At 34.8% G+C, this 25005-nt stretch overlaps 3 protein-coding genes across 3 annotated transcripts; 1 reads left to right on the forward strand and 2 right to left on the reverse strand.

Annotated features, from left to right (window-relative positions):
* Positions 1-439: 439 nt before the first annotated feature.
* LOC133329611 (juvenile hormone acid O-methyltransferase-like) lies at positions 440-1461 on the reverse strand. The gene is made up of 3 exons (XM_061538083.1): positions 1085-1461; positions 741-1024; positions 440-648 (listed from the first exon to the last, which is right to left on the reverse strand). The coding sequence occupies exons 1-3, from the start codon at positions 1459-1461 to the stop codon at positions 440-442; spliced, it is 870 nt and encodes a 289-aa protein (XP_061394067.1).
* A 9686-nt stretch (positions 1462-11147) lies between these two features.
* On the reverse strand, positions 11148-13003 carry LOC133329612 (juvenile hormone acid O-methyltransferase-like). The gene is made up of 3 exons (XM_061538084.1): positions 12630-13003; positions 11409-11692; positions 11148-11341 (listed from the first exon to the last, which is right to left on the reverse strand). Exons 1-3 carry the CDS (start codon positions 13001-13003, stop codon positions 11148-11150), a joined length of 852 nt encoding a protein of 283 aa, XP_061394068.1.
* Positions 13004-24231: 11228 nt separating this feature from the next.
* On the forward strand, positions 24232-24904 carry LOC133329613 (juvenile hormone acid O-methyltransferase-like; the record flags this gene model as incomplete). The annotated part of the gene is made up of 3 exons (XM_061538085.1): positions 24232-24386; positions 24446-24729; positions 24789-24904. Coding segments are annotated over exons 1-3 (555 nt in total), but the record flags the coding sequence as incomplete, so codon positions are not given.
* Positions 24905-25005: the final 101 nt, after the last annotated feature.

Raw genomic sequence — 25005 nt, forward strand, 5'->3', positions numbered from 1 at the left:
CAAAAAGCCGGTTAAAGTCTTCAACATACCGAAAATGGGATGTAGCATTCTATGAGAGCTATTCCAAACCGTAAACTAACACTGACAAACATGGTACATTTTCGAACTGGAAATCCTGGGCAGATGGATTTTAAGGCATTCAAGTCACTTACTATAAATTGACAAGGGGTTCGTAACTTTAAAGTTGATCTGCTGTGTGTGTAATAAATGGGAATGAAATATCTGATGAGCTTGCACGATGTGCGAGTCGTCCGACCTGCAAATCCTGAGAGATCCGTAATCACTAATCACTTCCTCTTCCTTTACCTTTTTTAACTTTTCTATTTTCTCTCTTCTCTCATTTCAATGGACCAAAGGTCTCCGAGCAGCAAACCTATATACCCATGCAACATTAGTGATTCGACGTCAATAGTGACCCATCCGATTAATGTATTTTTACTTATTGTTGGATTATTTTATTATTTTCAGCTGATGGCTTTCGACCATACGCAATAATTAAATCATATTTCATTACATATTTAGAATTCGAATTAATACTATTAACCGTTTTTGCATATTCCACCATTACCGATACAAAATCATTTAGAAATTCCGAATGACATGAAATGGGGATATGCTCCAAGGTACCACAAACAGATTTTACATTTTCTAAAAATATAAAAAATATATAAAAAACGATCATTTAGATATAGCATTTTATAGCTGTTTCGAAACCTCTCCAGAAAATTTTTCAAACCCACCTTTCAAATTCTCCATATTCCCGTAATCGAAAATTCTCGATTTAATATCAATGGAAATATCACAAAATCCATTTTCTTCCATCAACTGCCTGAAATCCGCCTTCGGATCATTTGAATAATGCAGAGGTGATATGCAACGATTTGAATCTTTCATATATTCCGACCAACGAGAAAAGCGACTGGTATAATGATAAGCATCGAAGATGTTGTGGGTGGACATAAAAATCAGAAGGCAATCACCACCTTCCGCATACAATAAATTCGAAATATTCTGCAAGGCCAAACTAGAAAAACAAAAAAAATAATTTATTATTTTTTTTTTAATAAAGTTTAGTTTCACATACTTCAAATCCTGAACCCAGTGCAGACACAATGCCGATATTACATGATCAAATTGTCCTAGAAGATCCTTAGACATACTTCTGTTTGTGGTTATATCTAACACCCGAAATTCACATCTTTGATCACAATTCGAATAATAAGCCTTTGCAAAATCATTCATATCCTCCGATATATCCGAACAAACTGCCCTTGAGAATCCCTTAGGCATTATGGGTAGAATATATTCCATAAAGACATCACCAGGACCCGAACCAACATCCAAAAGGGAATCTTTGCCATCTCTACGCCACTTTAATTTCTTTGAATATTTTTCAATAATTTCTCCAATATCGGCTTTGAGGGCACAATGTGATTTGTGATATAAGGCCGGTTGATTCATTTCCTCGTTTGATTTGACAACTAGTGTTCAATGCTGTTCGAGGGTTATGACTAGACACTGTTCGGACCATAATGCATTTTATAGAGTTTTTTTCAAATGAAAATTAAAAATAAAACGTGTTCATTCAATTTGTAGAAAAATCAATAATGCGACACAATAATTAAACTAGTTAACCCCATTATCTACATATTGAGATAATTATATACCAACTTCAATAGAGCTGCATTTTGATATTTAATAGCCGATTTATAACTGGACCAGAACAATATAAGGCCGCACGTGACATATATACATAAATATAATTTTAGTGGTTTTCAAAACAGATTCAACAATAAAACCAGTAAGGGAAGTTCAAAAGTCGAACGGGACCGACTACATGGCACCCTTCACCACTTTGGGTACATACAAGAGATGCTAATATATACAATATCCTGTCGATAGAACAGACATATACTCTTTAGAGGACCTTTGAAATGGAATCGGGCGAAATTAAATGTGTGATTTTCATATATACTTTAACCTGTTAAAAACCCGATACACATAGCATTCTGAAATCTATGAAAAATTCCATGTCAATTTGAATAAAACCTAGCATAATTATACCCTACACAACTATGTTGTCAGGGTATTATAGCTTGAATCGATCTAGACATGTGTGTCCGTCCGTCTGTCCATTATAATTTGTAAACACGATACAGGCCACAGTTATGGACCAATCTTCACGAAATTTTGCATGTAGGATGGATCCGGCCCAATGAAAATCGGTTAATATCACTGTGCTACAAAATAACAAATTTTTTTTTTTTTTTCAAGAATTCTAATGTACCAATTCTGTTTAGTTGGAGTCCCTGGATCACAAAAATACCTTTGGTTTTTCTGGGTCACTTCGAAAATTAATTTTATAACGGTAAATATAGAGAAAAACGTGATTTCATAGATTTTCCATTTGAAACTTGAATAACTTATTTACTTTATAACGGATTTATATTTCCTTTGGAGAATATGCATAGAATCAATACAAAAATGTGTATAAGTCATCCATTTTTTAACCGATTTTTTTGATTTTTATCATTTTCGAAAGCTAATTTAATTTTCTTCCCCGTAATACAATAAAACTTATATGGCTTGATATCATAATTTCATCGTACAGTACGAAGAAAAATAAATTTTGTCATTTTATGCGTATTTTTTCACATTTCAACCGCTGTAACTCAGCCAATCCTCAACCAATTTACCAAATATATATCTTGTTTGAAAGGAAAAATTGTACTCTTCGAATGAAAAAAAAGAATAATATAAATCCGTTATAAAGTAAATAAGTTATTCAAGTTTCAAATGGAAAATCTATGAAACCACGTTTTTCTCTATATTTACCGTTATAAAATTAATTTTCGAAGTGACCCAGAAAAACCAAAGGTATTTTCGTGGTCCAGGGACTTCAACTAAACAAAATTGGTACATTAGAACCCCTGAAAAATTTTCGTGTCGCACAGTGTATTTAGGGGATGAAATGGATCAAATACTTAATTTTTGTCGGTTTTTCTGGTCGCTCCAGAGGCCACAATTAAGACCCAAACGTGTGGAATATTTACATGGAGAAGGGGATTGGGCCAAAGAATAAGCATTCCTGTTTTGATAAAGATCGGTTAATATTTAGCGGGTCAAATTGACCCTGACTTTTGTGTGAAAAATTACAAAATTTTTATTCTGGGGCGTATATACATGCTCCTGAAGAACATATACCCGAGAAGTTGATAGTATATCCAAGAGTAGTTGTTGACCTTCAAATTGATACAAATTATATTGTCGGGTGTGCTCAGATATGGGAGTTATACATAATAGGGTAAATGTGACTATGTGTATAGTATTACTATTACTCCATTAGAGGGCGGACATGTAGCGTTGATCGCTTTCAAATTGTAAAGGAAGTTCCGATTATGGTCAAGGACGACACCTATAGTTTTCGGCGAAGTTGAGATTTCATTCAGGGGGTGCAATGAACGGAAAACTTTAATTTTATCAGATTTTCTAGTCGCTCTAGAGGCAATTATTTTATGCAGAACATCGCATATTTAGAGCGGCTGTTTAGATGATGATCGGTCAATATTCCGAGGGCCAAATCAACCAAAACCTAAAGTGACCAGTTTTTTATTTTATGTCGTAAAAATACACTTCAAGAAAAAAATGGGTTAGAAAGTAGAGCTGTTGACCTATAATCGATCAAGAAGGTGCAAATATCACAAAATATTTGCATAAAGTTAGAGTTCCGTGGTAGTTGTGTAGGGTATCATATGGTCGGCCCCGTCCGACCATACAGCTCCGTTCACTGGTTATGAATGTATGTAAAGGTGGACCTGATACCATTTCAATATATATATGGGAGCTATATCTAAATCGGAACCGATTTTCAGGAAACTTAGCACACATCATTCTAGACCTATTTCCTATTTCATGCATAAATCGACTTAAAAAGTGATTCTATGCATATTCTCAAAAGGAACCATGTGTCTATATCGTTTCCTTTTGCCTGTTACAAACATATGCACAAAGACATAATACCCCGTACCACAGAGTGGTGAAGGGTATAAAATGGAGGTTATAAGGGGAACACCCCTAAAAGGGGGCGAATACTAATAATTTTTGGGAAGGAGGTTTGTTACCATATACGACTACAAAAAACCAAATTACAAAGAATTTGGTTGAAAAACGCGTTCAAGAACCCCAAAATAACGAAAATTGGGGAGTACCCTTCTATGGGGGCTACCCGAAAAAATTGGCCTATATTTATTATTTATAGTGGAGAGATTTGCTACCTAATAAGAACTCGACGAACTAAATTACAGTCAATTCGGTCGAAAAATACGATCAGAACCCCCAAAATACCAAAAATTTGGGGGTATGGGGACTACCAGAAAAACTGGACCTATATTTATAATTTTTAGTGGAATAATTTGGTACCCAATAAGAACCCAATGTACAAAATTTCAGAGAATTCAGTTATAAAACGAGCCCAAGAACCCCAAAATACCGAAAACTGGGGGTACCCTTATATGGGGGCTACCCGAAAAAATTGACCTATATTTATAATTTTTAGAAGGGAGATTTGCTACCCAATAAGAACTCAAAGAACCAAATTTCAGCGAGTTCGGTCGAAAAATCCGATCAAAACACCCAAAATACCGCAAAATTGGGGGGAGCTATAATATGTACTCATATTTATAATTTTTAGTGGAGAGATTTGCTACCCAATAAGAACTCAAAGTACCAAATTTCAGCGAATTCAGTTAAAAAACGCGCTAGAGAACCTCAAAATACCGAAAATTTGGGGGTATCCTTATATGGGAGCTATGCCTAAACGTGGACCGATTTTCTCCAATTTCAATAGGGTTCGTCCTTGGGGCAATTAAGTGACCTGTGCCAAATTTTATCCAGATCGGATCATAAATGCGACCTGAACTTTGTTAACAAAAATACATGGACGGATGGACGGACATGCATAAATCGACTCAGAAAGTGATGCATATTCACAAAAGGAACCATGGGTCTATCTCGATTATTTTTCCCTGTTACAGACATATGCACAAAGACATAATACCCTGTACCTGTATGCAGTTGCAAATATTTTGAGCAGGTCAAAACACGCTCTTTTATATTCATGGGAAAATAACAACAATTGGAACAATGCAATTTGGAGTCAGGATCTCTGTAGGGGTGTAGGATTAGGGTCAGGATTCAATTTAAGCAATTTTTTATAATCATGGGTACTAAATGGTACTAAATTTGGTACAATTTTAATTTTAGGAGAACCAATAGTGCTAGAATCATGATCACTGTTGAGGTGTAAGATCGTGATATTTAGGAAGTTTTAAAAATGTGTACTAATGTACTAAATTTGGTACAATTTGAATTGTGGGTGAACCGATAGAGTTGGAATCCTAAAACTTGGATTTAGGATCACAGTGGGGGTGTAGGATTGGGGTATGTAGAATGTTTTGGAAATCGGTACTACTGTGTACTAAATTCGGTACAATGTGAATTTTTGGTAAACCGAAAGAATTTTGGGTTAAGTAGGATGCTTTGGAAATTCGTACTACTGTGTACTAAATTTGGTACACATTGAATTGTGGATGAGCCGATATATTTGGAATTCTGAAATTTGTGGCTGAACCATAGACTTGGAATCCTGAAATTTCAATTTGGAATCATTGTGAGGGTGTATGATCGTGGTATGCAGAAAGTTTTGTTGGATGGTTGGGATGGGTACACTTGGAAATAATGTGTGCCAAATTTGGTATAATATGAATTTGGGTGAATCTGTTGAACTCGAATCATGAAATTTGGTACTAAATGATACTCAGATTTAATTTATGGTCGATATTAATGTGTGGACGTCTTAGTTTTTCTGACATATGCAGTTTTCTGTGAAAATAAAATAATATGTTAATACATGTTTAAGTATATCCCATATTCGCTAACGAAGTAGCGGGCATATGCTAGTAATTTAATAAGCGGAATTCATTCCGTATCACATTTATTCATGTTCATCGTCATAGAGGTTTGTTTATTGAACTAGTTTATAACCCCAATCTGTCTACATATATGTTTAGATGATTATAGATTTATGTCAGTAGAGGCAGGTGTATTGTGAATTTATAACTGGGCTAGTGCGAGCCGGTTCGTCGGAGCACGTGACCCAATTATAGAAAATGTGATTGGTACTTAAACCCGATTTATCTTAATATATAAAAGAGCTTAGTGTTAAGTGAGTGAGTGACTGACAGATCATCGCCCAGACGAAACGGCTGAAGCTAGAAACTTGAAATTTTGAGTGTGGGTTGTTGTTGGTGTGTAGGCGTGTGATAAGGCTGGGTTTTTGGAAATTCTAACTGGAAGGGTACGAAAAGTACTAAAATGTAACAAATATGGTACCCTTTGTATTTATATATAATTATACCCTACACAACTATGTTGTCAGGGTATTATAGCTTTGTGCAGCCCGAAGAGTTTGTAACGCCGCGAAATATTGGTCCTAGACCCACCTTTAAGTATACCGATCGCCATATCTCGACTAGCTGAGTCGATCTAGACATGTGTGTCCGTCCGTCCGTCTGTCCATTATAATTTGTAAACACGATACAGGCCACAGTTATGGACCAATCTTCACGAAATTTTGCATGTAGGTTGGGTTCTGGCCAATGAAGACCCCTATTGTTTTTGGAAAAGATCGGTTAATATTTAGGGGATGAAATGGACCATATACTAAATTTTTGTCGGTTTTTCTGGTCGCTCCAGAGGCCGCAATAATGACCCGAACATCGTGAAATTTTCCATGGAGAAGGGGATCGGGCCAAAGAATAAGCATGCCTGTTTTTGTAGAGATCGGTCAATATTTAGCGGGTCAAATGGACCCTGACTTTTGTGTGAAAAATGACAAAATTTGTATTCTATAGCGTATATATTTACCCCTGAAGAACATAGACCCTAGAAGTTTATATTATATCCAAGAGGACTGGTTGACCTTTAAATTAATACCAATTATATTGTTGTATGTGCTCGGATGTGGGAGTTACACCTAAATATTCACTGGTATCTCCGTATTCGTATATTATTTAGTAACCCATTATCACTCTAGAGAGCGGAACTATAGCGCTGATCGCTTTGAAATGTTCCATGAGGTTCCGGTTATGGTCAAGGACAACGCCTATAATTTTCGGTGATGATCAGATAATAATTTTGGAATGAAGTGGACCGAAAACTTAATTTTTTGTGTTATTTTCGAGTCGAAAGCCGAACATCACAACACAACTTACTGTGAAGGGAATCTGGACAATAGCTCTACTGAATACTCGTAATATTCGGAAAATATGTCAGTGTGAGGAAGATGTGCTGTTTACCTCTAATCGGGCAAGAGGGTGCAAATATCACGAAATATTGCCCAGGCTCGGAATAAACATCCGCAGACAATTTGAGTTCCGTGGTAGTTGTGTAGGGTATCGTATGGTCGGCCCCGTCCGACTATACTGCTCCGCTCACTGGTTTTATATATTTATATATAATTATATATATTATAATTTTAAATGGAATACATGTTGGGAAGTGGTGTTGATGTATGGAACTGGTTTAAGACATTCGTACTTATGTGTATAAAAAGTACAAAATTGTACTAAATTTTGTACAATTTGCATTCAGTTGAGTGTGTAGAGATGGAATCCATATAATCGGAAGTAGGAATACTATTGGAGCACAGGATTGGAGTAGCTTTAAAAAATCGTACTTATTTGTACGAAAAGTACTAAATGGTACTAAATTTGGTGTAAGTTAGATTTAAGTCAGCAGATAGAGTTGGAGTCTTCAAATTGGGTAGATTATGAAATTCGTACTTATTGGTACGAAATTTTCTATATGGTACTAAATTTAGTACAATTTGGGTTTTGCTTGGAAGGATAGAACTGGAAACTTGAAATTTAGAATTTAGATTTCTGTTGAAGATTGAGCTATAGAGATATGCTTAGAAACTCGTACTAATGTGTACGAAAAGTACTAAACGGCACTAGATTAGGTACAATTGGGATTTGAGTGAACGGATAGAGCTGGAAACCTAAAATTTGGAATAATGGTTGCTGTTGGAATATAGAATTTAGATATGGAAGCATAGTACTTATGTGTACTAAATGGTACTATATTTGGTACAACGTGATTATGTGTGAACGGATAGAGCTGGACTCCAGAATTTTGGAATTAAAATTACTGCTGGAGTATAGGATTGGCATAGTTTAGGAAATTCTTAATTATAGAAACATAAAGCACTAAATGGTACCAAATAGTTTACATTTGTGTAAACGGATAGGGATGAAATTTTAAAATTTTTAATTAATATTACAGTTGGAGTGCAGGATTCAGATATGTCGTAGTTTGTGTACTAATTTGTACAAAATTTGGTACAATTTAGATTTAAGTAAACGGATAAAGATGGAAAACTTAAATTTGGAATGAATATTACAAAATTAAAGTAGTATTGGAATTACGTACTTATGGATACGAGAAGCACTAAAGGGTACTAAATATGGTACAATTCGTTTTGTGTGAGCGGGAATCTTAAATTTGAGGTATATTTGGAAATTGAGGTACATTTGGAAATTTGTACGAAAAGTACTAAATTTGGTAAAATTTTACTTTTAGTACTTAAGTAAAAATTTCTAAAACTACATCAATCCTACACTCTAACAGTAATCTTAATTTGGTGGAATTAAAAGTACTAAATGGTACTAAATTTGGAAAAATTTAGATCTGGAATGTAGATTAGTTAAAGTGCAGTAGGAGACAACTTTGGAAACTCGATGTGCACTTCACCACACTGTGGTACAGGGTATTATGTCTTTGTGCATATGTTTGTAACAGGCAAAAATAATCGAGATAGACCCATGGTTGCTTTTGAGAATATACATAGAATCACTTTCTGAGTCGATTTATGCATGTCCGTCTGTCCGTCCGTCCATGTATTTTTGTTAACAAAGTACAGGTCGCATTTATGATCCGATGTGGATGAAATTTGGCACAGGTCACTTAATTGGCCCAAAGACGAACCCTATTGAAATTGGGAAAAATCGGTTCAGATTTAGATATTGCTCCCATATATTTTTTCGTCCGACTTAAGGTAAATAGTGCACCAAAGTCTCTATATATCCTTCGATTTGCACAAAATTTGGCACAGCGTACTGAATTAAATCTGGAAAGATGTGTGTAAAGTTTCCTGAAAATCGGTTCAGATTTAGATATAGCTCCCATATATATCCTCGTCCGATTTAAGGTAAATGGTGTACCGAAGTCCCTATATTTCTTCCGATTTGCACGAAACTTACATAGCGTAATGATTTAGGTCTAGAATGATGTGTGTTAAGTTTTCTGAAAATCGGTTCAGATTTAGATATAGCTCTCATATATATCTTCGTCCGATTTAAGGTAAATGGTGTACCAAAGTCCCTATATATCTTTTGATTTGCCCGAAATTTGACGCAGCATAATGAATAGGGTCTAGAATGATGTGTGTTAAGTTTCCTGAAAATCGGTTCAGATTTAGATATAGCTCCCATATATATTTTCGTCCGATTTAAGATAAATGGTGTACCAAAGTCCCTATATATTATTCGATTTGCACGAAATTTGACATAGCGTAATGAATTAAGTCTAGAATGATGTGTGTTAAGTTTCCTGAAAATCGGTTCAGATTTAGATATAGCGCAATATATATCTTCGTCCGATTTAAAAATTTTCCATAACGAACTAAAGTTTTGAAATGTGGAATGTCTTGAAATCACCCGATTTTAGGTAATTTTGTCCCATTGTAAGAAGCAACCCTATATCTGAACAAATAAAAAATTTAGTATAGGTTGCAGAATTCGACGTCTGTTGGCATTCATCTGTTGAATATGCCCAAAGTGGTGAAGGGTATCATATAGTCGGCCCCGCCCGACTTTACTTCTTTCCTTACTGTTTTTTAATCTGCGTAATGGAAATAAGAAAGATATTTCGGAAAATAGTATGAAGAGTAATAAATGGTAATAAACTTGATATTAGATGTAGGAATAGAGGTGGAATTCAGAACTATAGTACAACAAATTATGCAGTATACACGATTTCCATACTAAATAGTATTATTATTGTTTTGTATTCCCTTTCCGCATACGAAGTAGCGGGCATTTTGCTAGTAAGTTTATAAAACATTGACCATTTGTGAGTGAGGTGCCAGAAGGAGTTGACCAATCGATCCCATCTTTGGACTTGATCTAGGCTTCGACTTGAATGCACATCACGAGGTAGAGGGTACAAAAAGTTCGGCTGAACTTAACGACTTTTTTACTTGTTAATTGTGGGAAATTTATGTGCAAGAATAAAATGATGATATTGGATATTTTTTAATATTTTGGTCGTACTTTCAACTCTACGTGGATGTAGTTTGCCAATAGGCCCACCTTTTCAATTGATATCCATATTAGGGTTCAGCCAAATTTTCGAAATTGTAAAATTTGTAACACTATTTTCGTGTTCCTGGAGCCCGAAAACATCTTTACAGAATATTGTCGATATATGTAGGATTCTGTTTGGGTACAGCCCCCATATAAAGTCCGGCATGTATTTTTTAAGGCTCTAGCCGAAGTGCCTGTAATTTGGCATACAACTTTAAAAGTGGTTACAAAACTTCTCCATAAAAAAATTGTCAATTGCTTCACATTTGGTTAAAGCCTTCAGTTTTAACAAAATTGTCCACCGAAACAAACCTACTGAGAGATAATTTAAAATGGCATAGCTCGATCTAGTTTAGAAATTTTTAATGAACACCTCATACGCCCGGACCGAACTCAACGACTTTTCCACTGATTTCAAAGAATTTTTTTTATTCATTTCAGACCTGAACTGATAATTTACGATTGGTAAATTTGACAAATGTCGTTGGATCCTTTTGGTCCGATCCGGGATGAGACAAACACTCGATTTGCTCTGTTTGTAATGTAATATCGGAAACAACCATTCTAATTGTTAGGCATCTTTCTTGGCAACGAAGAGACCCAGAAATAAAATTCATGACGTGAATTTCCTAAGACTTTTCGTGAACAACAATAAAACTCCGTGCTTTTTATATAATAAATAGTAAATCCCATAGGGACATTTATTCTTAGAATAAACAAAACTTAACAAATATTTCCCGATTTCTTGGCATACATTACCGCCAATTTATACGGAACTGGAAATGTGGCATTGAAATCGACACGAGTGATATTCAAGCCCAAAATATCACAAATACACGACAAAAAGTCGTTAACAAATTCACTTTGTTTTTCTTTGGGCAGGCGATCGATAAAAGGATTGACGGCCACCATGTTACCTGCAAAGGGGTAAAACATACAAATTAATAAAAATAATTTTTTAAAAATTTCATAAAAAAAACTTACTTCTGAAAACATTTAAACTTTGATGAGGGAAAACTTTATTGCGCACTTCCACCTGATAATCACTGAATCCGGCATTTTGTAGAAATCCCATGAAATCACCTTTCGGATCGGGAGAATATTGTTGTTGTGGCATAAACGATTCAACATCGTACATATATTCCGACCATTTCTCGGTTTGACTCATGCGTTTATAAGCATCAAATGTGGGATGATATGCGAGGGTAACCAAAAGGCAGTCACCACCTTCGGGTTTTAAGAGGTCATAGATGTTGCGGAATGTTTGTCTGGAAAAAAGAAATAAAATTGTTTTTTAAAGAATATTTGTTCAAGGACCAAAAATAAGCGTGGATTTATTAAAAAATATTTTTTCAAGGACCAAAAATAGGAGTGGATTTATTAAATAATATTATTTCAAGGACCAAAAACATGGGTTGTTTTTGTTAAAGAATATTTTGTTCAAGGACCAAAAATAGGCGTGGATTTTTTAAAGAATATTTTTTCAAGGACCAAAAATAGGCGTGGATATATTAAAGAATATTTTTTCAAGGACCCAAGTAGGCGTGGATTTATTAAAGAATATTTTTTCAAGGACCCAAGTAGGCGTGGATTTTTTAAAGAATATTTTTTCAAGGACCCAAGTAGGCGTGGATTTTTTAAAGAATATTTTTTCAAGGACCCAAGTAGGCGTGGATTTTTTAAAGAATATTTTTTCAAGGACCAAAATATTAAAGAATATTTTTTCAAGGACCAAAATATTAAAGAATATTTTTTCAAGGACCCAAGTAGGTGTGGATTTGTTAAAGAATATTTTTTCAAGGACCCAAGTAGGCGTGGATTTGTTAAAGAATATTTTTTCAAGGACCAAAATATTAAAGAATATTTTTTCAAGGACCCAAGTAGGCGTGGATTTGTTAAAGAATATTTTTTCAAGGACCAAAATATTAAAGAATATTTTTTCAAGGACCCAAGTAGGTGTGGATTTGTTAAAGAATATTTTTTCAAGGACCCAAGTAGGCGTGGATTTGTTAAAGAATATTTTTTCACGGACCAAAATATTAAAGAATATTTTTTCAAGGACCAAAATATTAAAGAATATTTTTTCAAGGACCAAAATAGGCGTGGATTTGTTAAAAACTATTTTTTTCAGGGACCAAAATATTAATGAAAATTTTTGTCAAGGATCAAAATAGGCGTGGTTGTAAATTGTTGTTTTCCTCTTACCTCAAACTTTTTGGATACATCATAGCATAAAACGATGTCACATGATCAAATTGCCCATTTAAACTCGACGGTAATCCATTCGCTGTGCCCATATCCAAAACTTTAAACTCCACTCCTTTAATATGACCATATTGCTGACAGGCAAAATTCATCATGTTTGCATTGATATCGGAACATACAAGCCTCTGGAAATTTTCTGGCATTTGTGGATATATGAAATCAATGACAACATCTCCCGAACCAGAACCCAAATCAATAAGGGAATCACCTCCGCTGGGTAACCACGCCATTTTTTGGGCAAATTCCGCCAAAATGCATTCCGCATCGTGGCGCTGTACGTCGTTGGCTCGATGATACCACTCTGGATGATTCATTTCGAATTCACTTTGAAACTATTTTTTTTTTATTTTGTTTAAATAAATTATTAAATATTATTTTTTATTTATTTTATTTTAATGTGTTTTTAATGCAACAGTTATTTGAAACTTCTGTTAGCTTTGAACTTCTTTTAAACTCTGTTGCGAATTCTTTCATCCGGCAAATGTTTTATACTTCGTACTTTCGTTCGATCAAAATGGAGAAATGAGCGAATTTTCCAAAAATAAAATATTCCCAAAACACACAAAAAATAAAATGTTTTGGCTTTTGTTTACATTCGTGGTCTTTAATATCCGATATAGATTAAGGTACTTGGCTTCATAGGTTTGAAACCGGTTTTAATATGAATTTTTATATTTTTTCTAAACAAAACACATATTTTTGTTTTTTTTTTTTTATTGTTCTAAAATAGGTCCATCATTTAAAAAAAGAACATCATTAAAAAATCCCCGATGAAAATAAAAATAAACAGAAGCCAGCCTAAATTCGACTTTGCATAATTTTGTAATCGAAATAGTTTTGAATTATTTATTGTTTTTTTTTCATATTTTTTTTAATTTTTTGTCTAGTCATTTTGGTAAAATTTTCTTTTTATATTTGCTTAACGACACACTGGACAATAAATTACATTATCGATATGCTAATTAACATACATGCGCAGGCTTGGCAACGAATATATGTAGTATGTGGTCAGTTACATTAACATGTGATGCTACAGACATATATATTAATATTTATAAAGAAATTATAAAAATTATTTAATTAACATAGTTATAAAATTAATGTGACATAGATTTCTGTTCTACTGATTTACTCTCTTTGTGTAGGAAAAGAAAACTACCCTGGATGTAGAGTGGATTTAAAAATAATTATTTTGTCATGGTTCAATATAAGCGTGGATTCTTTAAAAAATATTTTAGAAGACTGCCAGAAGTGTGCGTTTTTTGTAGAATAACTTTTCAAGGACCATCAGAAAAGTGGATTTTTAAAATAATGTTTTTCAAGGCCAGTCCGAAGTTGGATTTTTAAAGGAATATTTTTAAAAGATCAATTACAGATTTTTTTCAAGGCCCCATATAGACATACATTTTTTAAAGAATATTTGGCATTTTTTAATGAATAGTTTTTAATGATTAAAAGAAACATTGATTTTTCCAGGGTGCGGAGAATAATTGAAGTACACTCTTCCTCACACTGACATATTTTCCGGATATTACGAGTATTCAGTACAGCTATTGTCCAGATTCCCTTCACCGTGGGTTGTGTTGTGATGTTCGACTCGACTCGAAAATAACACAAAAAATTAAGTTTTCGGTCCACTTCATCCCAATATTATTGTCTGATCATTACCGAAAATTATAGGCGTTGTCCGTGACCATAACTGGAACCTCATGGAACATTTCAAAGCGATCAGCGCTATAGTTCCGATCTCTAGAGTGATAATGGGTTACTAAATAATATAATATACGGAGATACCTGTAAATATTTAGGTTTAACTCCCACATCCGAGCACATACAACAATATAATTGGTATTAATTTAAAGGTCAACATCTCGTCTTGGATATAATATCAACTTCTCGGGTCTATGTCCTTCAGGGGTAAATATATACGCTATAGAACACAAATTTTGTAATTTTTCACACAAAAGTCAAGGTCCATTTGACCCGCTAAATATTGACCTGTCTTTATCAAAACAGGCATGCTTATTCTTTGGCCCGATCCCCTTCTCCATGCAAAATTTCACGATGTTCGGGCCATTATTGCGGCTTCTGGAGCGACCAGAAAAACCGATAAAAATTTAGTGTTTGGTCCATTTCATCCCCTAAATATTAACCGATCTTTCCCAAACACAATAGGGGTCTTCATTGGCCAGAACCCAACCTACATGCAAAATTTTGTAAAGATTGGTCCATAACTGTGGCCTGTATCGTGTTTACAAATTATAATGGACAGACGGACGGACGGACGGACACACATATCTAGATCGACTCAGCTAGTGACGATATGACGATCGGTATACTTAAAGGTGGGTCTAGGACCAATATTTCGCGTCGTTACAAACTTTTGGGGCTGCACAAAGCTATAATACCCTGACAACATAGTTGTGTAGGGTATAACAAGTAAACACACACACCGAATGAATGTGTGTGTAGCATGTCCAACAACTATTGAGTTCACGAATGATTGTTGTTATTGTTGTTGCTGTTTTGAGCATTCGCGAGAATTCGCGACTGTTTGTTTTCATTCGTGAGAGAATGTGAGAAAGAATTTCAGAAGCTTGGATTTTTTAAAGAATGTATTTTAAAAATGTATCAGATGTGTAGATTTTTTAAAGAATATTGTTTAAGGTCAAATAGAAGCATGATTTCTCAATAGACGAACTGAAGAGATTCTTTATAGGGGCTCTATAAAGTCTCTATAGACGAGCTGAATGGAATCTCTATCCACGAGCTGAATGGAGTCTCTATACACCATCTGAATGGCGTCTCTATAGACAAGCTGAAGGGAGTATTTATCCACGGACAGAAGGGAGTCTTTATAGGCGAGCTGAAGAAAATTTATATCCACGAGCTGAGGCGAGTCTCTATAGACGAGCTGAGGCGAGTCTCTATAGACGAGCTGAGGCGAGTCTCTATAGACGAGCTGAGGCGAGTCTCTATAGACGAGCTGATGCGAGTCTCTATAGACGAGCTGATGCGAGTCTCTATAGACGAGCTGTTGCGAGTCTCTATGGACGAGCTGATGCGAGTATCTATAGACGAGCTGAAGCGAGTCTCTATAGACGAGCTGAAGCGAGTCTCTATAGACGAGCTGAAGCGAGTCTCTATAGACGAGCTGAAGCGAGTCTCTATAGACGAGCTGAAGCGAGTCTCTATATACCTGCTGAGGCGAGTCTCTATAGACGAGCTGATGCGAGTCTCTATAGACGAGCTGATGCGAGTCTCTATAGACGAGCTGATGCGAGTCTCTATAGACGAGCTGATGCGAGTCTCTATAGACGAGCTGATGCGAGTCTCTATAGACGAGCTGATGCGAGTCTCTATAGACGAGCTGATGCGAGTCTCTATAGACGAGCTGATGCGAGTCTCTATAGACGAGCTGATGCGAGTCTCTATAGACGAGCTGATGCGAGTCTCTATAGACGAGCTGATTCGAGTCTCTATATGTTTTTCAAGGGCATTCTGATACATGGATTTTTAAATAAATGCTAGATTTTTGAAAGATATTTCATTACGGATTTCATCTAAACCATGTGGAGTGCATTCAAAATTAATTCGGTGGAGTTTCTTTCAAATTAAATCAAAAAAATTTTTGACCCCGAGAATGGGGGGTCCCTTTAATGCAAAGACCACGAACTTTTTATACCTTCTCAGGTCGGGCTAATACCTTACCAAAAATGACTCGTGACGTTAAAAATACAGTTGGATAATCTAGTTCACGTAGCAAATCGATCTTTCTCGTTCCAAACACAAAAAAAGAACGACGAATGTAGATGATCAACTGTTGCTCTCCATTACGAAGTGGAATATTTTCAAAACTATTTATAAACTATAAAAATATATTATATTTCTTAGAAAAATTTGGTTGTTATTTTAAAACCTTTTCTTCATAATAATTTATGTTACAGACTGAGTTTTGGCGGCATAAATTAAACAAAGTTTGAAAAAAAATTTTGAAATATGTATTGTGAAAGACTATAAAAGTTGTCACAAAAAATATACAGTTTGTCCGATAAAAGTTTGTGAAGTTTTGATTTGGAAAATCTTAAAAAAAAAATCCAAATGTGTTAAAATATATTAGGTTGGGGAAAAATAAATCCATAATTTTGCTGTACTGATAGATTTTTCGTAAAGTATCGATCAATCAATTTCAGATTTATGCTCATGGGAAGGGAAGGACATTTCGCAGTAAAAAATAATATTTTGCTGTTTTTTGTTTGTTGCATTCAGTTGTGAGTTACAGGGTGTTAAAAAATTGGTTTTCTTTGACAAAGGCGAAAATGCCAACCAAGCTGCTAAAATCATGAATGGTGTTTATGGTTCCGATACTGTAACAGCCAATTATGCGCAATTTTAGTTTCGTCGATTCACACATACAGGGTGAGATGAAAAAAGTGCAACCAAATTCAGACCGCTGTCATTTCTAATCTAGCCCGACGTCAAGGAAGTGGACAGATATGGTTCAAAAAGTAAAGAAGCGACTTGATCGAGACCGGCGTCGGAATGGGCGAAAAATGGCTTTTGAGCTGAAGATATTCCATTCGGCAAATATTGAAAAATGACCTCGGGGTAAAGCCATTGAAACTCCAAACGGTGCAAGAACTTACACCGCAACAGAAAGAAAATGGACTCAAAACCGCTAAAAAATTGTTTCACTTGGCCGAAGGTGGTAAACTGTCGAATTTGGTTTTCTCCGATGACAAAAAACATTCGTTGTCCAGCAGTTTGTAAACAAACAAAATTATCGTGTTTACTTGGGCGCTGAAAATGCGCCCTTCGATTGGCCACCAGAACCCAAACACTGGCCATGATGATGGTATGGGCCGCCATAACAGGTCGTTCGTATTAATCGACCGTGGCATCAGAATAAATGCCGAATATTATTGCGAAAATATTCTGGAGGGTATATTAAAGCCTTGGGCATGCAAACATTTTGGCCACAGACCTTGGACATTCCAACAGGACTCAGCACCATCGCACTCAGAACGCGCCACCCAAGAATGGTTACAAAATGAGATTCCTAGCTTCATTCCCAGAGCACAGTGGCCACCAAAATCTCCGTTGGACTATTGTGTCTGGAGTATTTTGGAAAGCAAGGTTGACACTAAAAAATACCAAAGTGGCGATCACCTCAAGCAAGCGCATAGCCGGGAATGAGCTAAAAAACCGCAGACCAACATTCGGACAGTATGTGACGGTTTCATTGGTCGTTTGAAGGCCATAATTCGTGCCAATGTTGACCAATTCGAACAAATCTAAATTTATTCTAAAATTTCCGAAATTTCTTGTTTCATTCAATAAAATTTTAAAAATATACCCAAATTTTTAATATACCCTCCACCATAGTGTGGAGGGTATATTAATTTTGTCATTCCGTTTGTAACTCATCGAAATATTCATTTCCGACCCTATAAAGTATATATATTCTTGATCAGGGTAAAATTCTAAGTAATCACGCTATCTTCTGAAGGAATTGAGATAGGGTGCTGAAATTTTGCATAGGTTTGTATTTTGTCCGCAGGCAGGTCAAGTTCGAAGATGGGATATATCGGTCCACGTTTAGGCATAGCTCCCATATAAGGGTACCCGCCAAATTTCGGTATTTTGGGGTTCTTGAGCGCGTTTTTCAGCCGAATTCGCTGAAATTTGGTACTTTGGGTTCTTATTTGGTATTAAATGTCTGCACAAAAAATTCTATGTATAGGTCCACTTTTTCTGGTAGCGCCCATATAACGGTACCTCTTAATTTTCAGTATGTTGAGGGTTTTGGTCATATTTTTTCACCGAATTGGCTGTAATTTAGTATTTTGAGTTCTTAATAGGTACCAAATCTCTCCACAACAAATTATGAATATAGGTCCATTTTATCGCGTAGCCCCCATATAAGGGTACCCCCCAATTTTCGGTATTTTGGGGAGCTTGAGCGCGTTTTTCAGCCGAATTCGCTGAAATTTGGTACATTGGGTTCTTATTGGGTACTAAATGTCTGCACTAAAAATTCTAAGTATAGGTCCACTTTTTCTGGTAGACCCCATACAATGGTACCTCCTAATTTTCAGTATTTTGAGGGTTTTATTTTTTTTTATTTTTTATTTTTCCACTTATTGGCTACTAAATGTCTCCACAAAAAATTCTAAATATAGGTCCACTTTTTCTGGTAGCTCCCATATAACGGTACCTCCGAATTTTCAGTATTTTGAGGGTTTTGGTCGTATTTTTCCACCGAATTGGCTGTAATTAAGTATTTTGAGTTCTTAATAGGTACCAAATCTCTACATAAAAAATTATGAATATAGGTCAATTTTTTCGGGTAGCCCCCATATAAGGGTACCCCCCAATTTTCGGTATTTTGGGGTTCTTGAGCGCGTTTTTCTGTTGTAATGATTTCACCTGCGGAGGATAGAACGTAAGGTTCGATAATGTACTATATATGAACTATAGCCCGGATTTAGGCCTAGCCCCTGTGTGGGACTTACCAGAAGGAGTAGACCGATATTTCCCATCTTCGAACTTGAACAAAGTTTAGAATAAATAATAAGATAGACAAGGTTTGGATGAAAACAAAATTTTCTGAAATGTATTTGGTCAAAAAAAAACATGGGGTCTAGAACCAATATTTCGACGAGACACATTTCCCATATAAAGGTACCCCCAATTTTCCGTATTTTGGGGTTCTTGAGCGCGTTTTTCTGTTGTAATGATTTCACCTGCGGATGATAGAACGTAAGGATCGATAATATACTATATATGAACTATAACCCGGATTTAGGCCTAGCCCCTGTGTGGGACTTACCAGAAGGAGTGGACCGATATTTCCCATCTTCGAACTTGAACAAAGTTTGGAATAAATAATAATATAGACAAGGTTTGGATGAAAACAAAATTTTCTGAAATGGATTTGGTCCAAAAAAAAACATGGGGTCTAGAACCAATATTTCGAAGAGACACATTTCCCATATAAGGGTACCCCCCAATTTTCGGTATTTTGGGGTTATTGAACGCGTTTCTCTGTTGCAATCATTTCACCTGCGGAGAATAGAACGTAAGGTTCGATAATGTGCTATATATGAACTATAGCTCGGATTTAGGCCTAGGCCTAGCCCCTGTGTGGGACGTACCAGAAGGAGTGGACCGATATTTCCCATCTTCGAACTTGAGCAAAGTTTGGAATAAATAATAAGATAGACAAAGATTGGATGAAAACAAAATTTTCTGAAATGGATTTGGTCCAAAAAACATGGAGTCTAGAACCAATATTTCGACGAGACACAATTTTACTGTATCAAAGTGTATACACCCTCATTAGCCATAAGGCTGAGGGTATACATATTCATTAAAAAAGGCTGAAATTTGTATTTGATGTACGGTCACTTTTTGGTATGTTCCCTTTATTTTCATTTCAAGTACCTGTCAGTATATCTATGGTGGAGGGCATCCAAAGTTCGGCACGGCCGAACTTAACGCTTTTTCACTTGTTTTTATCTCACCCTTTATAATGTTGACATGTTTCATATAATGCATTGGCCTTCCAGCTGACATCGATGTGGTGTCAATAATTTCCTAAATCAATTGAACAATAACAATAATGCAAAATAAACACGTGGACTACCGGATTTTGATGACGTCAAATAAATGTTTTCGCCTTTTTTAATGGATTCCGTATGTTCACCCGATTTGTTTTCCAATTATAAATTTTTATTCAAATTTGATATGTTGAATTTTTCACGTGTAACGACGTTAAGTTAATAATTTATTGTTGGAAATATAACAGCCATATTATGTGCAATAAGCGGGAATTTTCTCGCAGATCTTACCAAGGATGCCTCAGCTTGTGAGCGGAGCTGGTGTGGCTTCATCCGAAAAACAAGATTAATTTTTACGCATTATATAGGAAAAGCTTCCAGCTTGTTGCCTGAGTCCATTAACTGGGGCAAGCGTGGTTAATGGTCTTAAGCCTTCAGTGTTCACTAAACGAATTAAAGTCGCAGTGTACAAATTGAGCTTAGGCACTACTTATGAGAAGCAAGATCCTCGTCTAGTATTGGTTGTGTAACAATGTAGTCAGTGTTGTGTTGTAGTTTTTGGTACTATTTACAGATTATTTACATAAGTAACCGTTACTTTCAAATATTTTAATAAGAGTTGCATTTTAGTATTTAAATGATAAATAAAACCTATGTGTTTATACTAAGCTAGCATATGTCTGCTACTTCGTTATCGAGATATACTTAAACATGGAAATACTTAAATATGTATTAACATATTATTTTAATATCGACCATAAATTAAATTTAAGTACCAGTTAGTACCAAATTTCATGATTCGAGCTCTAACGGTTCATCCAAATTTGACCAAATTTAGTTCCATTTAGTACACATTATTTCCACAAGTACCCTCCTCAACCATCAAATAAAACTTCCTGCAAACCCAGATGCTACACGCCCACAATAATTCCAAATTCAAATTTCAGGATTCCAACTCTATTGGTTCACCCACTATTTAAATTGAACCAAATTTAGTATACAGTAGTACGAATTTGTAAAACCTTCTTCTTACCACAAACCTACACCCCAATAGTGATCCTAAATCCAAGTTTCAGGTTTCCAACTCTATCATTTCAGTCACAATTAAAATTGTACCAAATTTAGTACACTTAGTACAAATTTCTAAAACTTCCTACATACCCCAACCCTACACCCCCACAGTGATCCCAAATCCAAGTTTCAGGATTCCAACTCTATCGGTTCAATCACAATTCAAATTGTACCAAATTTTGTACACAGTAGTACACATTACTAAAACTTCCTACATATCTCAATCTTACACCTCAACAGTGATCCTGACTCCAAATTTCATAATTCTAGCTCTATTGATTCACCTAAAATTCAAATTGTACCAAATTTAGTACCATTTAGTACACATAAGTATTATTTTCTTAAACTGAATCCTGACCCCCAATCCTACATCCCTACAGCGATCCTGACTCCAAATTTCATTTTTTCCGCTCTATCGGTTCCAATCCAAATCCAAATTGTACTAATTATAGTACGATTTAGTACTTTTCGTACACATCAGTAAACAATTTCCAAAACTACGTACATATCCCATTCCCACACTCCGACGGTAATTTTTTTAATTTCAAATTGTAGGATTCCAGCTCGATTTGTACCTTAAAAATAAATTTGCACGAAATATAGTACCATATAGTACTTTTCGTACACATGAGCGAACGCTTTTAAAACCATCTCCTTAAATGGAACCTACTTCTTAACCTTAATTCACACACTCCAAATTTTACGTTTTTAGCGCTATCCGTTCACATGCTACGAAATTATACCAAATTTAGTACATATATGCACTTTTCGGATAATAATAGTTCGAATTTCCAAAAAATCATTAGGTACATCTATCCTATAATCCACCAACGACCACCAAACCAAATTTCAGAGTTCTAGCTCCTCCGCATCGCCAAATACAAATGGTATCACATTTAGTACTTTTCGTACCGTTCTAGTACGAATTTCCAAAAACCCAGCCTTATCTGTCACCTTTGGACCAAGAGTGACCCTCACCCAAATATCGTTGAATCAATCAGTCAGTCAGTCAATCACTTTACTCTTTTATTAGTATAGATTAATAAAAAATGGAATAAAAATGGAGTTGACCCGCTTCAAGGGCTAATAAAGGTTGAAAGTAGATTTTGTATACCCTCTATCATACGATTAATTTTTAAAAATATTTTTTTCTAGATTCTACAGCTTGAATTAAAAAATCAAAAACTAATATTCGCAGATTTTTTTTCAAAAATAATTCGACTAATACCAGCATATTTTTTTACAAATTAATTCTGAACCACCCTATTGTAGTAGAACACTTTCTTACAAAGTGGAATATTTCCAAATATTATAATTTATTTAAAATTTTTATTTTTTTTTTATTTAAACTAATAAATTATATTACAGAATGTGTGTTGACGGAACACACACACATACAGGGAAATAAAACAATATATTTTATAATAAAAATATTTGTTACATAACACAGACACACACATTGTGTGAGTTACATATTTAATTTATTGTAATGATTTATTTGTATTCAATCACCGATTTTAACCGCTACAAAAAAATTGATATTCATTCATTATTATTTGTTTACAAATATTACAATATTTATTGTTATTTTATATCGGCAAACCATACGCAATTTATTAAAAATTTTTTTAAATTCAAAATCGAATAGAGTCTAAATAAATATTCTTAACCTTTGAACGCAAACATTTATTCAAAAAAAATATTAAAACAATATTTGGTGTATTCCAAAAAACAACGCACAAATAAATATTTATTTATTTGCTGGAATGCAGAGAACGTGAATGATAAATTACACCATTTCCAAAGGAAATTTAGAATAACACTTTCAAACATATATCAAAAATTGTCCAACAAAAATAATTTAGAATATTTATATTTTTAAATTTAATTTTATAACATAATTTTCATAAAATAAAGATAGTAAATGGTGTATTCTTATCACAATTAAATTATAACACATCAGTAGTCCCTATGGAATTTTGATTCTTCGAATTTAAATATTGATTTAAAAGTCAGGCGTTAAAGACATGCAATTAAGCAAATATTTGCATTAAATAATACAATAATAATAACATTAATATACAAAACTATTTCTAAAGAAAATTTACGTGAATTGAAAATAAATTTAAACAAGTGGAAATTTATTTATTTTTTTTTATTTAAAAAACATTTTAAAGAATATTTTTTCAAGCACCAGACGTGGATATTTTAAAGAATATTTTTTTCAAGAATATTTTTTCAACGGTCCAACACAAGGCGTGGATTTTTTAAAGAATATTTTTTCAAGGGTCCAACACAAGGCGTGGATTTTTTAAAGAATATTTTTTCAAGGGTCCAACACAAGGCGTGGATTTTTTAAAGAATATTTTTTCAAGGGTCCAACACAAGGCGTGGATTTTTTCCAACACAAGGCGTGGATTTTTTAAAGAATATTTTTTCAAGGGTCCAACACAAGGCGTGGATTTTTTAAAGAATATTTTTTCAAGGGTCCAACACAAGGCGTGGATTTTTTAAAGAATATTTTTTCAAGGGTCCAACACAAGGCGTGGATTTTTTAAAGAATATTTTTTCAAGGGTCCAACACAAGGCGTGGATTTTTTAAAGAATATTTTTGTCCAACACAACAAAATAGAACCTTGAAAACAAAAATGAATAATCCAACACAAGGCGATTTTTTGTCAAGGGTCCAACACAAGGCGTGGATTTTTTAAAGAAGGGTTCAACACATGATTCCGTGGATTTTTTAAAGAATATTTCCAATGGCGCTCATGGATTCCCTGAAAGATATTGGTTCGGGTCCAACACAAGGCGTGGTAATTTTTTAAAGAATATCCAAATATGACCCAAAAGGAGTGGATTTTTTAAAGAATTTTTTCGAAAGGATTGTTTGTTCGGATATTAATCCGAATATGATTGACTATGCCAGGCAACAATATGGCCATTTTAAGAAGGTGGAATTTCGAGTTCTAGATATTGGTGCGAGACAAAACCTCCCCAGGGATTTAAAACATCAATTCGATCATGTTACTTCGTTCTATACCCTAATGTGGGTACAAAATCAAAGGTGAGTGCGAGGACACTGTGCGGTAATAGAGAAATTAGTTGATAGAGTTTTTTTTTCAGACAAGCCCTTAAGAATATTTACAAACTCTTGCGGCCACAAGGTGGTGATTGCCTTCTGGTCTTCTTGGCCTCACATCCCCTATATGATGCCTATAAAATGACAAGTCGAATGAGTGAATGGTCCAAATATATGCACGATGTAGATTCCATAATTTCACCCCTGCATTATGTCCGGGAACCCCAACAAGAATATGCCGCACTAATGGCAGATGTGGGATTTTCAAAGTTCAAAGTCAAATTGCAGCATAAAACGTTCGACTATAAAAGTTTCGAGGTTTTTCGAGGTTAGGCAAACATGATTAAAAAACAATAATTATTTATTTAGTTTTTATATATTTTCCAGCTAACATGAAAGCTGTCAATCCCTTTTTGGATCGTATACCACCGGCATTGCACTCGGACTTTATGGATGATGTGATGCTAATGCTTTTAAAACATTTGGGGTTAACCGTTCAAGAGGTGGATTCAAAGGCGAAATTTACAATACCCTATGATCTTATTGTGGCGTTTGGTCGAAAATCTTCTGGTTCCATATATAAGAAAAAATAATGTGAATGTGC

The sequence above is a fragment of the Musca vetustissima genome, unplaced genomic scaffold (assembly GCF_032173495.1).
Source record: "Musca vetustissima isolate MV318-11 ecotype Yass unplaced genomic scaffold, APGP_CSIRO_Mvet_v1 utg188181, whole genome shotgun sequence".
Classification (NCBI taxonomy): domain Eukaryota; kingdom Metazoa; phylum Arthropoda; class Insecta; order Diptera; family Muscidae; genus Musca; species Musca vetustissima.